The following is a 13,966-nucleotide window of genomic DNA, read 5'->3' on the forward strand; positions in this document are numbered from 1 at the left end:
ATTTAAATCCAGAATAAAAGCCTGAACCTCTTGTTTTGGGGGTTGCTGGTTGTTGTCTCTCTGCTTCTTCGTCTCTTCAGGTTTCTGGACGTCGGCTACGACTCCGTCTGGCTGAAGGCAGGAGGTGAAAAGAAGATGAACGGTTTACAAAGTGATGGACTCGACCAGTCAGAAGATTTCAAACTAAAAGCGCTGATCAAAGACAGACCTCGGTTTTATCGGCGTCCAGCTCACTTTTGGGCTCCTGCCGCTGATCATGATTCTGCTCCTACGAAACCAGAAGTCCAATCTCGTGTTAACAAAGTAAATGACATCAATCCTTATTATTTCTCTACATTCCACAGAAATCGGCAAAACACAACAGTTTGAATTGTCTTTAAAACTAAAACTATGTTTAAAATAAATAAATCAACGTCTAAACAAGATGTTCTGCATTTTCTGTACGGAGCTGAGTGTTGGAGTCATCTGTGTCCGTCTGGACTCAAGAAACGGTTTCAGAACCATCGGATTTGTTGTCATGGAGCTTTCACATATCAAATGTTGGAGTCGTCTTGGACCAGGTCTGAAGACATGTTGAACACATTTTAACTCATATTCAATCAACCAGAGTCCGTGTGGTCAGATTTTTAATCATTCTGTAGAAATTTTGCCAGTTTTAACTCGTTCTGGACAAATGTGGGGCTGCAAGGTGGAGCAGTGGTTAGCACTGTTGCCTCACAGCTAGAAGGTCGCCGGTTCGCGTCCCAGTGGGGGACGGGATCTTTCTGTGTGGAGTCTCCATGTTCTCCCCGTGCAGCGTGGGTTCTCTCCGGGTTCTCCGGCTTCCTCCCACACAGTCCAGAAACATGTTGAGGTTAATTGGTGATTCTAAATTGTCTGTAGGTGTGAATGTGAGTGTGCTTGGTTGTCTGTCTCTAAGTGTAGCCCTGTGATAGACTGGTTACCTGTCCAGGTGAACCTGCCTTCACCCTGAGTCAGCTGGGATAGACTCCAGCCCCCCATGACCCTAGTGAGGATTAAGCGATGTGTAGATAATGGATGGATGGACGGACAAATGTGGACGTTCTGGTTTCTTCTACAGAAGCTTTTCGGGTCATTTAGGATGATTTGGACAAATTGGTTAATCTTTGGATGATTTTACATCATTTTGGTCGTGTTGTCGGTGGGTTTGGCCTGAGCTCGTCATGATTTATGAATTTTACATCAATCTGGACAGATTTTATGTTCTTCAATCTGTTTCATGCAGAATCGATGTCTGTGAGAGATTCACCTGTTTTTTCATGTTGTTCAGCTCCTCTTGCAGCTTCTGCAGATCCTTCTCACATCTCTGCTTCTCCTCTTTGAGCTGAGACACATTCGCTAAAAGGTCCTTCACCTGAGTGGAGACGGAACACAAAGAGAAGAAGAACTTTTTCTTTCATTTCTCGTCTGTGAGATTCAGAAGTCTCGATGACTTTTATCCAGATTCAAGTTTTTAAAATACGTCAAAACTGGCTTTTCAGTGACAATGAATCTCAGTCTGCAGCTTCTGAATAATGAAGCGAGACAACATCGCAGACCTGTGGTTTCATTTGGTGTGCATGAAAACCAGACTGAGTGTTTGGAGGCTCTCAGGTTTGTCACTTTAACCGTGTGGACAGTAGAAATGAAACCAAACATGTAAAGAAGGCTGGAAAAATGCAAAGATGAACCTCCTTCGTTAAAGCCGCCACTTTCATCTCCACCTCCCGCCTCCTCTGCTGTTCATCCTTGAACCACTTGTAGGGACTCCACGAGGTCTGACGACAACAGAAGGACGGAAGTGATTTATTAGTTAAGCACAAAAAAAATCGATGTGATATTGTGGTTTCACTGCCATCACTCACCAGTGAAAATGATGAAAAAAAAAAGCAAATTTAAGAATATATGTATTAAAATATAAAGAAAGAAAATATGGTGAAAATCTGCACGAAAATATTTGACAATATTGGTTAAAAAAGACCCAAACATATGTGAAGTAATGGTGTTGTTTGATTAATTAAATGCATTCAAAAGGTGGAGTTTTACTGTCACAACTTTTCTTTTCACTGATTTTACTAAACAGTGTCTGTATTTCAACAAATCAGGGATTTTTTTTTTTTAAATAACCGAAGAAGACAAGCTGAACCAAACCATTTCTGTCATTTAGAAAAAACAGAACCGAAATGTCTAACTCGTTGTAAGATTTTAGCTCCTGAGAACGACCACATGATTACTTTCCTGTTCCTTACATGTTTGTTTGTCTCTGCTGTTTCTGCCACGACCTCCATCAGCAGCTGCTCTTGTTGTCTTTCTGCTTCAGTTTTCTCTGTCTCAGAGCAGTTGTTGCTTTGTTTATCGGCTTCATCCCGGTCGATCCTCTCTGTGCAGAATTAAAGCGACGGCAGTACTCAGTATAGAATAAGGTATCGAACAAGCCAGAACAAAAGGCAGTACGGAACTGACGTTGTGACTTACTGATGACATTTCGTCTCCATTTGCAAATAAAAAAGAATCCTGTTGAAATGAACACGACACAAACGGCCAAACAAGCAGTCAAACCGGCAACGATGGGAGCAGCACAACTGAGTGGAGGCACGAAGAAATCATCTGAAATGATCGAATTGAAACAGAATTAGACCAAAGCTGGCTAAAATCAAGATGATTAAATGAAGCGTTTTCTCAACCACGTCTACCTGCAACATGAATCCTTGTCTCTCTGGTCTGGTTGATGTTGTTCTGCTGGACTCTGCAGGTGAAGTTGCTGCTGTGTCTCTTCTCCACAGTCACTCTGCTGCTGACAGTATAGAGGTCATCAGGACCTCTGACTGTCTCTGGAGGTCCAGCAGAGAGGAGCTTTCCCTCACCGTCCAGCCACAACAGCTCAGGCTCTGGATACCAGCCTGCAGACTCACACTGCAGCACCACTGACCTGCTGCTTCTGTCGAGTCCTGCTAAACTGATCCCAGGTGAGGAGACTGAACCTGGTGTGAGGAAAGATGCACCACCGCTGACTTCAAATGGAAGAACACTGGATCGATTTAACGTCAAACTCTACGTCTGAAAATGTGCACATGAACAGTTGCAACCACCAAAGATGTTTCTGTTATTCTACTTTTCCAGCACTTGGAGGTCTCCTTTCAGACATCCATACTTGCACAGCTGACGTACTCCTGCCCACGAGGCGTAGCCGCCAGACGGACACAAATGCTGGTTGCTTGGACAACAAGCCAAGAACTTAATAACCGGCATCTTGTAGTTTCACAGTCAACATATTGCCCAACACTGATATGACAAACTGGGTTCATGGTAGAGATGAGATTAGATTAAACTCTGTGTCCTCAGTTAAAGTTGAAAGTCTGCACTTGAGTCATATCTTGGTTGCTTCATTTTAAACCTATTCTGGTGGTGTAGAGATATATGCTAAAGGACTTGTCTGTATTCTATGTTAATCAGCTACAGCAGAGTTCTTCCTACAATATTGAAGAATCATCTTTTCCTATATATAAAAAAGTGCCCAACCCTTATTTAAATTCATGTTTGCCTGTTGTCGTCCTCTTTATCTGCCAGCATCAGTGTCTAAAAACTGCATCGACACCAAAGAGCACTTTGTATTTTCAGCACGTGTCCACTTACCAACAACAAGCTCCACAAAAGATGCTTTCTTCAGCACTGGAATGAAGCATTTGTATGTTCCCTGATCAGAAGGTTTTATGTCGGAGAGTTTCAGTGAAATGTTTCCGGTCTTCAGCTCGCTGGCGAACAGCGACGTTCTTCCCTTGTAGGACCGATGCTGCGTGTGTTCGAGGACCTGATGAGAACGCCACACATGGACGAACACGGCGTTCGTGTCGGATTTCGTCCACTCCAGCGTCATGCCAGAGACGTCCACCGCCGGTTCCAGGTGACACGGCAAAATGGCGACATCACCAAGCGTGCCAACGATTGGCTGAGGTGGACCAACTAACCGAGATTCACCTGCAAAGAAATGACTTATTCATCCCTGCAACATAAAGCAGTTCCATCTTTTCACTTTTAGATTTTATTTTTACATCAATTTTCATGCTGTAGGAATACAGCCAGGCTCTGTAGTATATTTTATAAATACATTTTCATGCAAACAAAGCATTTGCCAATCATCAGTTGCATAACTGGTCCCATTAGCACCAGTGATGCTCATTAGAACTGTTGTAATTAGCAAACGTCAGCATGCTACCATGTTCAAGTAACGCCTTGTACATGCTCATAGATACCAACGAGTACAACAGACACCGGTAAAGTGGTGCAGCAATAATAAGTCAAGTTACTGCTAACTATATGTAAATAAGCTGGTGTTTCAGGCACTAATTTATAACACAAAGCAACAATGGACATGGGAGAGCATCTTTTCCCAAACTCTCCATTATACATGTCCACACTGATACACATTAAAAAAGAGGTTCTTAAAATCTGCTCTTTAGAAGGTGTTGGAAAGTAAAAATGCCCCTAAACTCCATTTGTGTGATGCTAGAACATCAGAAACTGTTTTTTCTACAAAAGATCTCCAATAATGTGGACAAGACTGTCATTCTAAGTGTGGCAGCAGATTGATTACAGAGTATAAGTTAGGCTAAAGCACAAAACAGCCTCAGGACACAAAGACACAACACCTCCAGAGCTAGAAAATTATAATTAATATGTTTAAACGTGCTAAAGTAACTCGTGACAGGATTGATTAATGTGCTTTTGTCATATCTTTGTTTTCAAAACCTTGTTCTCAAAACTGTATTTGGTGTGTTAGTTACCTCTGCAAGAGTGTGTCAGGAGAAGATGGAAGACCAGGACACAGAGTTTTGAGCGGAGACTGAACCGACGGTCCGTCATTCTGATGAAGCATCATGTATCTCTGAGAACCAGCAGAGAACAGTGACGCATCATGGGGAGAAATCTGCTTCTGAATGAGATTTTCTGCAGAATTCTAATTACAAAACACGTTAATCCCTGAACAGAGTTTGAGATTTTTTAAATTTAAATTAAAAACAAGAAAAGAAAAAGTCTGTGTAGATTTGTATTCAACCCTGTCTTGATGTTATCTTTGGCTTTTATGTCATGGATGTGAAAGTAGAACGAAGAAATAAACCAAAAAACTTCCACTTGTCTGCAAAGTGTCAGTCGGTTATGACGAACACGGAGCTTTACGAACAAATCACAGACCAAGCTGTGAAGGAGTGCAGCTGGAAAATATCCACAAAAACTGACCATCCAGCAGGACGGCATTAAAAACAGAACATCATGCAAAGAAAGTGGCGAAGGAAACTGATCAAATCTCACAGACCAGGACAGCTTCAATCAGAGATTCTGCAAAGAAAATAATGAATGGAGCTGCAAGTATCGGTCCATATGACAGATTTTTGCTTCAAGTAAAATTCTAAGACACCATGTTTGGATTTCACTAACCAGGACTCCGCAAACATATAGAAGAAGCTTCAAACTAAACTCTGTGGCCGTCATTCAGATCCATCACTTGCAAACAGCCCGAGAACAACATTCCAAGAGTAAAGCATGGCGGTGGCATCATCATGCTGTGGAGACTTTCATAGAGAGGAACTTGAAAGGCGGATCTAGAAAAATCTGTTTTAGTCTGCCAGACACTAGAGGTTGGGATGGAGGTTCACTTTCCAACAGGATAATTACCCAAAATCCACCGCTAAAGCTACACCGGAGAGGTTCAAAGAGGGATTGTTGTTCACCGACACAAGCCCTCTGACGTTAAGGAGCTCAGGCAGTGCTGCTTTAAAGAACGGGCAAAAATCTCATTGGCTAGGTGTGCTAAGCTCATCAAGAGTTGCAGCTGTGATTTCAAAGTATTTACTTTGATTGTACAATACGTAGAAATCAGATTGTTATGGCTGATTTCTGCCGGTGGATCACCAGTTTTCAGTTTTCCGTTCAAACCACCAATAAATCCAACCTCAGGTCCCGGTTGTAATGCAACAATGGACGGTGAAGGCTTTTGCGCTGTGGTTCACTGTGGTTTTAAAACCGACATAACAATCTGATTTCTGAGGATTTCTACCCCCCAGACTCACTTCTACTGTCAGAAAAGTGACGCTTTCTTTGGGAAAAGACAGTAAAGGATTCATTACGGCATAAAAAAAAAAAGAAAGAAATTCGGAATACGACGTACCTGTTGCACCTGGGTGTCGTCGCTCCAATAGCCTCCACTGCCTGTAAATCATTGACGGACTCTTGACTTCCCTCCTCCAGGTGCACAGACAGTTGAAATGTCGCCACTGATAACAAACGTCTAAACGTCCAAGTTTAACTTTGACGCATTCATTCTGCGGCAATTTCAAGATTCAAAGAAAAAAAAAGAAAGAAATTGTACGACATGGAGCCTTTTCGTTGATATAAATCGTACTAATGATGTTGACACTGAACAGAATTCTGTTTTATTTATGTTTTTAACCACATCGGGGGACGTTACTGTCTGTGAATGAACGAGTTAAACATTAAACACAGTAATGTCAGTGGATCTGCTTTCGCTTTAACTGTTTGAAAATGGCTGAACTTTGACTGCAGTCCATCTGTATAAAATGATAAACGCATAGACACTAGTGTTTTCTAGGAATTCAGAAAAAGGGGAAAACCTGTGAACTAAGCCGCATTTAAACCTCTAAACCCAAAAACCCACCAGAAGGTTTAAGAAGCATTTTTACTTTTTTTTTTTTTTTTCTTTTCATGTTTCAAGCTAAATATTAACCCAACCTAAGCTTTAAATTGTTTTATAGTATATATTTCATCAGAGTTAAGTCACCCCAGCGTCTGTGGTCATGAAATCCTTTGACAGACGGAGGTTGAGCCACCTGAAGGACATGCCTGCAGTGTGCCTACCGTGGGACTAAACCACGTCCTGCATCACCTCCACTCCCCAGAGACGTACGCGAAGACCCTGTTCTTGGACTTCACCTCGGCATTCAACACCGTCACTACTGAAATCCTTCAACCAAAGCTCACCCAGCTCACTGTGCCCACCTCCACCTGCCAGTGAGCTTTCTGACTGTCAGGAGGCAGCAGGTGAGGCTGGGGAGCACCACGTCCAGCACTACCAGCACTGGCGTCCCCCAGGGTTGCGTCCTCTCCCCACTGCTCTTCCCCCTCTACACCAATGGCTGCACCTCAGGGAACTCTTCTGGGGAACTCCTGAAGTATGAGGACGACGCCACTGTCACCGGTCTGACCCGGTGGAACAGCCGGCCCGCTGGTGTAGTCAGAACCACCAGGAGCTGAACCCGCTCAAGACTGCTGACATGACAATAGACTTTAGGAGAAATCCCCCGACACCCGTCCCCCTCACCATCCTCAACAACACAGTTTCGGGTTTCTGGGATCGACAGTCTCTTGGTACCTGAAGCGGACTCCCCACATGGACTCTATCCAGCTAAAGGCAGAGCAGAGGTTGTACTTCCTGTGACAGCTCAGGAAATTTAACCTCCTACACCACCATCATCCAGTCCGTCCTCTGCACTTCCATCACTGTCTGGTTTGGGTCGGCCACCAAACAGGACCGGCACAGACTGCAAAGGACAATCAGGTCTGCAGAGAGAGAGGAAAATCCATCCATCCAGGACTTGTGCCCGTCCGGGGGCAGGAAGCAGGCAGGTATCATCTCTGCAGACCCCTCACACCCCGATCACAAACCCTTTAAAGTCCTCCCTACAAAGCACTGTACACCAAAACCACCAGACACAGGCGCTGTCTCTTCCTCAGGCTGTTACGCTGATGAACTCTTATTCGTCTCAGAGACTGAGCCCACGCCCATCAGCACGATTTTCAATGTTACAACACCTACCTGAGTGACTTTGCTTCTTTGCACACATACAGTGAATTCTGCTCTTTATTGCTCGTTCTCTTATTCTTATTGTTGTAGTTTATTTCTTTAAGAGCTAAAATTCACCGGATAATTGGCCAATTAAGCTGATTCTGATTATTAAATACTATTTGTTGGGATATTTAGTAAACCTTGAATGTCAAAGCTGCTAAATCAGGGTGAGTTCATGCAGATTTAATGAGGAAACAGTTTGATTGCAGGAGTTTTACTTGTACTTGAGTATTTCTACATGTAGCTATTGCAGCTAAAAAATAAAAAAAACATTGCTTTGTAGGCTGCTGAGGATCAAGCAGACAAAATAAAACATCACAACTTGTCACTTTCACACACAGCACTCCTCGGAGTCAGGCAGACAGCTGCTTGAACCAATGAAGGCTTGATGTTGAGTCGATGACGAAGCTGACGACACTTGTTGCAGCGACACCAGAAGCCAGCTGCAGGAAGAGGAAGCTGTATTTCAGTCGGACCGGCGGCGAGACAACATGCAGCTTCCAGCGCTCTGCTTCACACTGGGTGAGCATTTCTTCTTATGCTTCCTGCTACACGTTTTCAAAACCAGCTCATTTTTGCCGTTTTGCTTTTCAGCGGCGCTTCAGTTCGTTGTGCTGACGGCAGAAGCTCAAAGCTTTCAGAAAAGCAGTAAGTGCTGAACATCTTTTGATTTTTACTCATGATTTAGTTTCTCCACTGAAGAGACACTTTAATTTGCTTCATCTGTCAGCAGGTTTCCTTCGCATCGACCCAGACCAACTGCAGCACTTTCAGAACGGCCAGATTTCTTTCTACTGCGTCGGATTCGAGGAACCGGTTGAGCTGAGAGCGAGAAAGAACTCCACAGAACTGATCGCAGCTTGTCCACTTGAAAAAGCATCAGCAGAGTTCTCCTACAACCTGGATTCAGCCTATTCAGGCGACAGCGGAGAATACTGGTGTGAAACTACACAAGGAAAAAGAAGCAACTCTGTCAACGTCACTGTTACTGGTACGTTCATTCTCATTTTTGAAGCCGGACTTGTCATTTATCTGACATTTCCTATCTACAGTGTCCCGTGTGATATAAGATGACAATGATCAGATTTAGACTAAAAATTCAAGCTACAATCAACGTTTTTTTTGTGTGTTTTGGGTTTAGATCTTAATACTTTATGTGGTGGAGGTCCATAAATAGGCCCATTCTAGAGCTAAATCAGTAGCAATAGTGACAATGTGACATAAAACCAATGGAATGAGCCACTAACAAAAACTCCAAAATGGCCTTTATCCATGAGGAAAGCAACATTTCCAACACCCTTCATGTGTACGAGTCTTCTGTGTACGTCAGAATATTTTGCTTTGTTATGCTCTGTAATCGTATTTTTAGCATTTCTATACTAAATTTTATGAAGCACTTGTTGCCAGACTTTATGCTTGTAGATAGGATTCGGAGCGTGAAGCCTCTTTGCTGTTGACCCAGCTGGTCGATGTTAAAGTAAAACAACAAAAAAATCAAGTAAAACCATCTAAACAATAATTAACCCATCCATTAGTATACATGTATATTCATGTCTTAAAAATATGCGCAGATGATACACCGCTATATGTTGATTGTGATTTATTAGACTGTGACTTATAAATCCTTGTGTTGTATTTCTGATGCTCAGCTAGTTCTGTGATCCTGGAAAGTCCTGCTCTAGTTTCTGAGGGAGACAACGTGACTCTGCGCTGCAGGAACAACAAAAATCCCACCACTCTTGAAGGTGTTTTCTACAGAGACGGAGTACGTTTACAGGAAGGTTCTGCAAGAGAGATAACCATCAGAAATGTTTCCAAGTCTAATGAAGGAATGTACAAGTGCAGCATCTCTGGTGGTGGAGAATCACCAGAAAGTTGGCTGTCTGTCAGAGGTGAGACCATGTCAGAAAACAAACACACGTTTAGCATTTTGATGACGTAACCATACTTTTTTTTAGTTAATTCCTAAATGTATCGCAGTCACCTGGATGACTCTATATAGTGATAAAGTTAAACTTTATTGCCAAATTTCTTCATGAACACAGCTGTTAATGTTTTTTATGTCATGTAGAATAAAGCATCCATAGTTATTTACCAATACGTTACCTATCATCTGTCCAGCATCTCATGACGGTACCTCTGACCACCACGGATCTTCTGGTTCCCTCGTCGCGCTGTGGGTTCTTCTCAGCCTTTTAATGGTGGTTCTGGTTCCGCTGTTGGTTCTTCATGTTCGAAAAAAGGAAGGTACAAAACAACTTTGTCCACTTCCTGCTACGCAAATCACTAGAAAGACTGCTATGAAAAAGTCGGTCTTTGGGTTTGATATTTTGCAAATAATTTACTTATTTATGAAATAGACTGTTCGAGAGTGTTTAGTATTTTTAATGTTGTTTTTTCTGTCTTTCAGTGTTTTCAAAGACGCCTGCAGCAGCATCACAATCAGACGAAATAAGTAACCATGCCCTCGTAGTGACACATGATAATTGTTTCTTGATTTCTAAATACATTTCAATCACAAAAGCTTCTGCTTGTGTTCATGCTCACTAGAAATGCAGTTCAGAGTTTGTGTTTTCATGTTTTATTGCATTTTAGCGTCTGAAGATGAAACTGCAGACGATCCGGACAGTGTCACGTATGCAACCGTTGTCATGAAACCGAGGACCAAGAAAGGTTTGCTTTGTGCTGTGACTTCAGCGAGACATGTTGTATTCTTGGCGTTGTCTTGTTTCTATGAAGTGAGCTACATCAGCGTGAGAAAAGCTTCTTCTGAGGTGTGCTGCGAGGTTTATTTTTGCACCGGCTCACAGTGTCACACGCGCTGCTTCGTTTTAGACGCTGCTGATGCTGGAGGTAATTTGAGAGTCAAGTCAAACCGCGGCAGAAAACCACAGACAGAGACGGGTGAGAAAGTCGCCTTTATGACGTTGTAGGGTATTGTTGTCACTTTCTTGCTCACCAACGGTTTCCGTCCTTCAGGTGAAGACGAGTCCTCGCTTCAGCCTGTTTACTCCACCCTGGCCAGACATGACAAACCACAAGCAGGTCTGTGAGATGCACCTGAACAGCGACGACGTGCACAATGTTCACTCTCTGAACTCCAAATGACACCAGTAGCATTAAGAAAAATCACCAAGGTTTCTCACTTTATCAGAGCCGAAAACTGTAAAAGCAGAAAAAAAAATCGCTGGACTTTTAGTCTTCAGAGAAATCATGTGTAACATATGGTTCCATTTGGAAAGTTAAGCAAATATGGGCTGAAAATCAGATTATTTCATGACAAACTCACCAAAAAATGCACCAGCATTCTTGCCTTTTTTGTTTTTGGAAAATGTTTGACCTTTTGTTACTCAAAAAGACAAGTTTGTTTTCTTCAAAAGCATTTGGTCCACTCTGAAAATGAGCTTCAATAAGCTTATGTGAAAAAAGAAACGTTGAAAAACACCCCATTTCTATCATTGTAGAAAGTCATAATGTGTAGAAAGGTCAAAGGTTGAATCCAGCCTGAGAGTCTGTGAGATCAGATCAGTTTAAACAAAATGAGAAAGAGAAACGGTCTCGTTGTTTTACTAAATGTTGGAATATTATTCATTCACTTTAGGTTTGACAATATAGTCACAGCAGTGTCCTATTTAAAGGCAGAGAGACCTTTTGATCATCGTTTGATGCTAATGTTGTGTCGAAAAATGCAAAGCTTGATGAGCCACCGTGTAGCTGATCACATCTCTTGTGTCCTGAACTGAAACTTGAACTCTGCTTGTTTTCGAAGCAGAATCAGGATCATCTCTGGATCCGTCAAGTTCACTGGAGCAGGAAGTCCTCTGCTCTGCTGTCCAGCCGGTAAGAACCTCCTGCAGAAACCTCCTCTTCCTTTCATGAACCGATGTATTTCTGCTTTTTTTNACTTCCACTCGCGGATGCTCGAAGCAGGCGAGCGTCCAGAGATAAGATCAGCACGTTCCAACACTCCCAACAGATGTCCTGACGATGTCCCTCCACATGAAACCTCTACCCAGACCGTTGTGGGTCTTCAGAAAGCAGGAAGAGAAAGACTTGACCTGCCAACTATTCTGACTTCTGACAAACTCTTTCAAAACATGACCAACCACCACATTCCTCTCCTCCAGACACCCTGGATGTCCACCTGAGCATGACGCTGTCCATAGCTCCACCCGGGTTGCCAGGTCTGATTCATCCTATCCACCAGCAACCTGTTCCCAACTCCACCACTACAGCTATTTCTGGCCATGGGATACCAACTCACCTTTCCTCCCTTGAACCTTCCCAACAACCTTTTCCTTCCTTGTCTGGCACTGGGCTGCCAGCTCCTCCCTCTTACATCCTTTCTTCTCAGCAACCTCTCTCTTTCACCATCGGGTTGCCAGTTACTCTCCTCCATCCCCCATGACCAGAAACCTCTCTCTTTTTCTCTCACTACTGGCACCAGGCTGCCAGCTTATAATACAAGAGTTCAACACTCATCACTAGGAGGAGCTGTACCCTTTTCAGCATATTCATCAACACCCAGAGCTGATTGAACCCGTTTCTGCTCAGCTTCAGTCATAAACAACATAACAGCATCCAGCGGGCCAACAGTCCGCCTCCATCTTTTTCTTGTCATCTTGTTATGTACATTAAGTCTTTTCTAACCAGAACAACCGAAATTACATTTTTAAAAACTTACTTTAAGTCAGAAAAGAAGATGATTTTTATTCTGCAGTTGGTTGTTGGTTGTGGAAACTACCATGGATACCCCAGTACCTTGGTAGCTGTCATACGCTGTAGCATATCCCTGTAACATCTGTGCAGGCCGTCATATATCTGCAACTGTCTCTTTAAGGGCAACCCCACCTATTTTTGCACTGCAGAGTCGGTGTCTTTACCTCGAGGTCAGTAGAGGAAGAGGAAGTTTCCATCTGCATGGTTAGTTCAGCAGCGTCTCAGTGCGACAGTCAGCAGACGGACGACATGGAGGTGAAAGTTGTGTTCATGTGTGACTTCTCAGGTTTTAGTTTTTTTACTTTTGACGTACAGAATTTCTATCTATGATATTAATAGTGTCTGACACTCGATTTTTTGTTGTCGATCCAGGGATGCTTGTGTTCATTCTGCTGCTGCGTGTTCACAACGTTGGTAAGTAGCGTTTAGTTGTTGGCTTTAGCATCAGAGTTGATTCCTTTCGTGCTGACACCAAACTAAAGACAAGAGGTCATCTAAACCAAGGTTTTTAAAGTTTTGCTGTGCATACCAAATTCAAAACGCACATTGATTTCTCATCATATTTAGTTTGTCGACAGGTTTTTCCCGTCATGTGTCATGTTGGAGGTTTTACTTTGACTCTCTTTGTGTTTCCGTCTCAGACGCAGTTTTTCGAATCGTTCCGAACAGACTGCAGCTCTTTCAGCACGAGTCCGTCTCGTTTCTCTGTGAGGGACTCGATAACTCGACTCAGTTGAGAGGAATCAGGAACGCCGAGGGATTTATTTCAGTGTGCGATGTTACAGAGGTGGTATCCTGCACCATTCGTAGAGTCTATCTGACTGACAGCGGGGAATACTGGTGTGAAACTGACGGAGGAGACAGAAGCAGCAGCGCCAACATCACCGTCACCGGTAGGTTTGAGTTTCTAGAAGAAGTCAGTGTAAGTAATCCTCAAAAAACAAGTCAAACGCATATTATAGAACTGAGCAGAAATGTGTTCCAGCTGGTTCTGTGATCCTGGAGAGTCCGGTTCTCCCTGTGACGGAGGGAAACAACGTGACCCTGAAGTGTAGAACCAAGAAGACGTCTTCTGATGTGGCAGCCCATTTCTACAAAGATGGACTCCTGGTAGGGAGCAGCTCTGCAGGAGAGATGGTCCTCCACAGTGTTTCTGGGTCTGATGAAGGACTCTACAAGTGCAGCATCTCCAGTGTTGGAGAATCACCTCAGAGCTGGCTGGCTGTCAGAGGTACAACTTTGTAATTGTTGGCGTTTTCTCTTTTTCTTTTTCATCCACCAACACCAACACAGTTGATTTTAATCCCTGTGAACACATATCACACCAGCACAGTGTTGAGAAGATCTTCTCTCTTGTGTTTCCAGAACTTCACAAAGAGGCGTTTCCAT

The 13,966-nt window shown here is 43.1% G+C and overlaps 1 protein-coding gene across 1 annotated transcript; it reads left to right on the forward strand.

Annotated features, from left to right (window-relative positions):
• Window positions 1-12,778: 12,778 nt before the first annotated feature.
• On the forward strand, window positions 12,779-13,962 carry LOC103374343 (sialoadhesin-like; the record flags this gene model as incomplete). Its single annotated transcript, XM_008304422.1, has 5 exons — window positions 12,779-12,863; window positions 12,950-12,991; window positions 13,219-13,470; window positions 13,563-13,808; window positions 13,943-13,962. Coding segments are annotated over exons 1-5 (645 nt in total), but the record flags the coding sequence as incomplete, so codon positions are not given.
• Between the last annotated feature and the right edge of the window lie 4 nt (window positions 13,963-13,966).

Source organism: Stegastes partitus, unplaced genomic scaffold (genome assembly GCF_000690725.1).
Source record: "Stegastes partitus isolate 25-593 unplaced genomic scaffold, Stegastes_partitus-1.0.2 Scaffold2215, whole genome shotgun sequence".
In the NCBI taxonomy this organism is placed as follows: Eukaryota; Metazoa; Chordata; class Actinopteri; family Pomacentridae; genus Stegastes; species Stegastes partitus.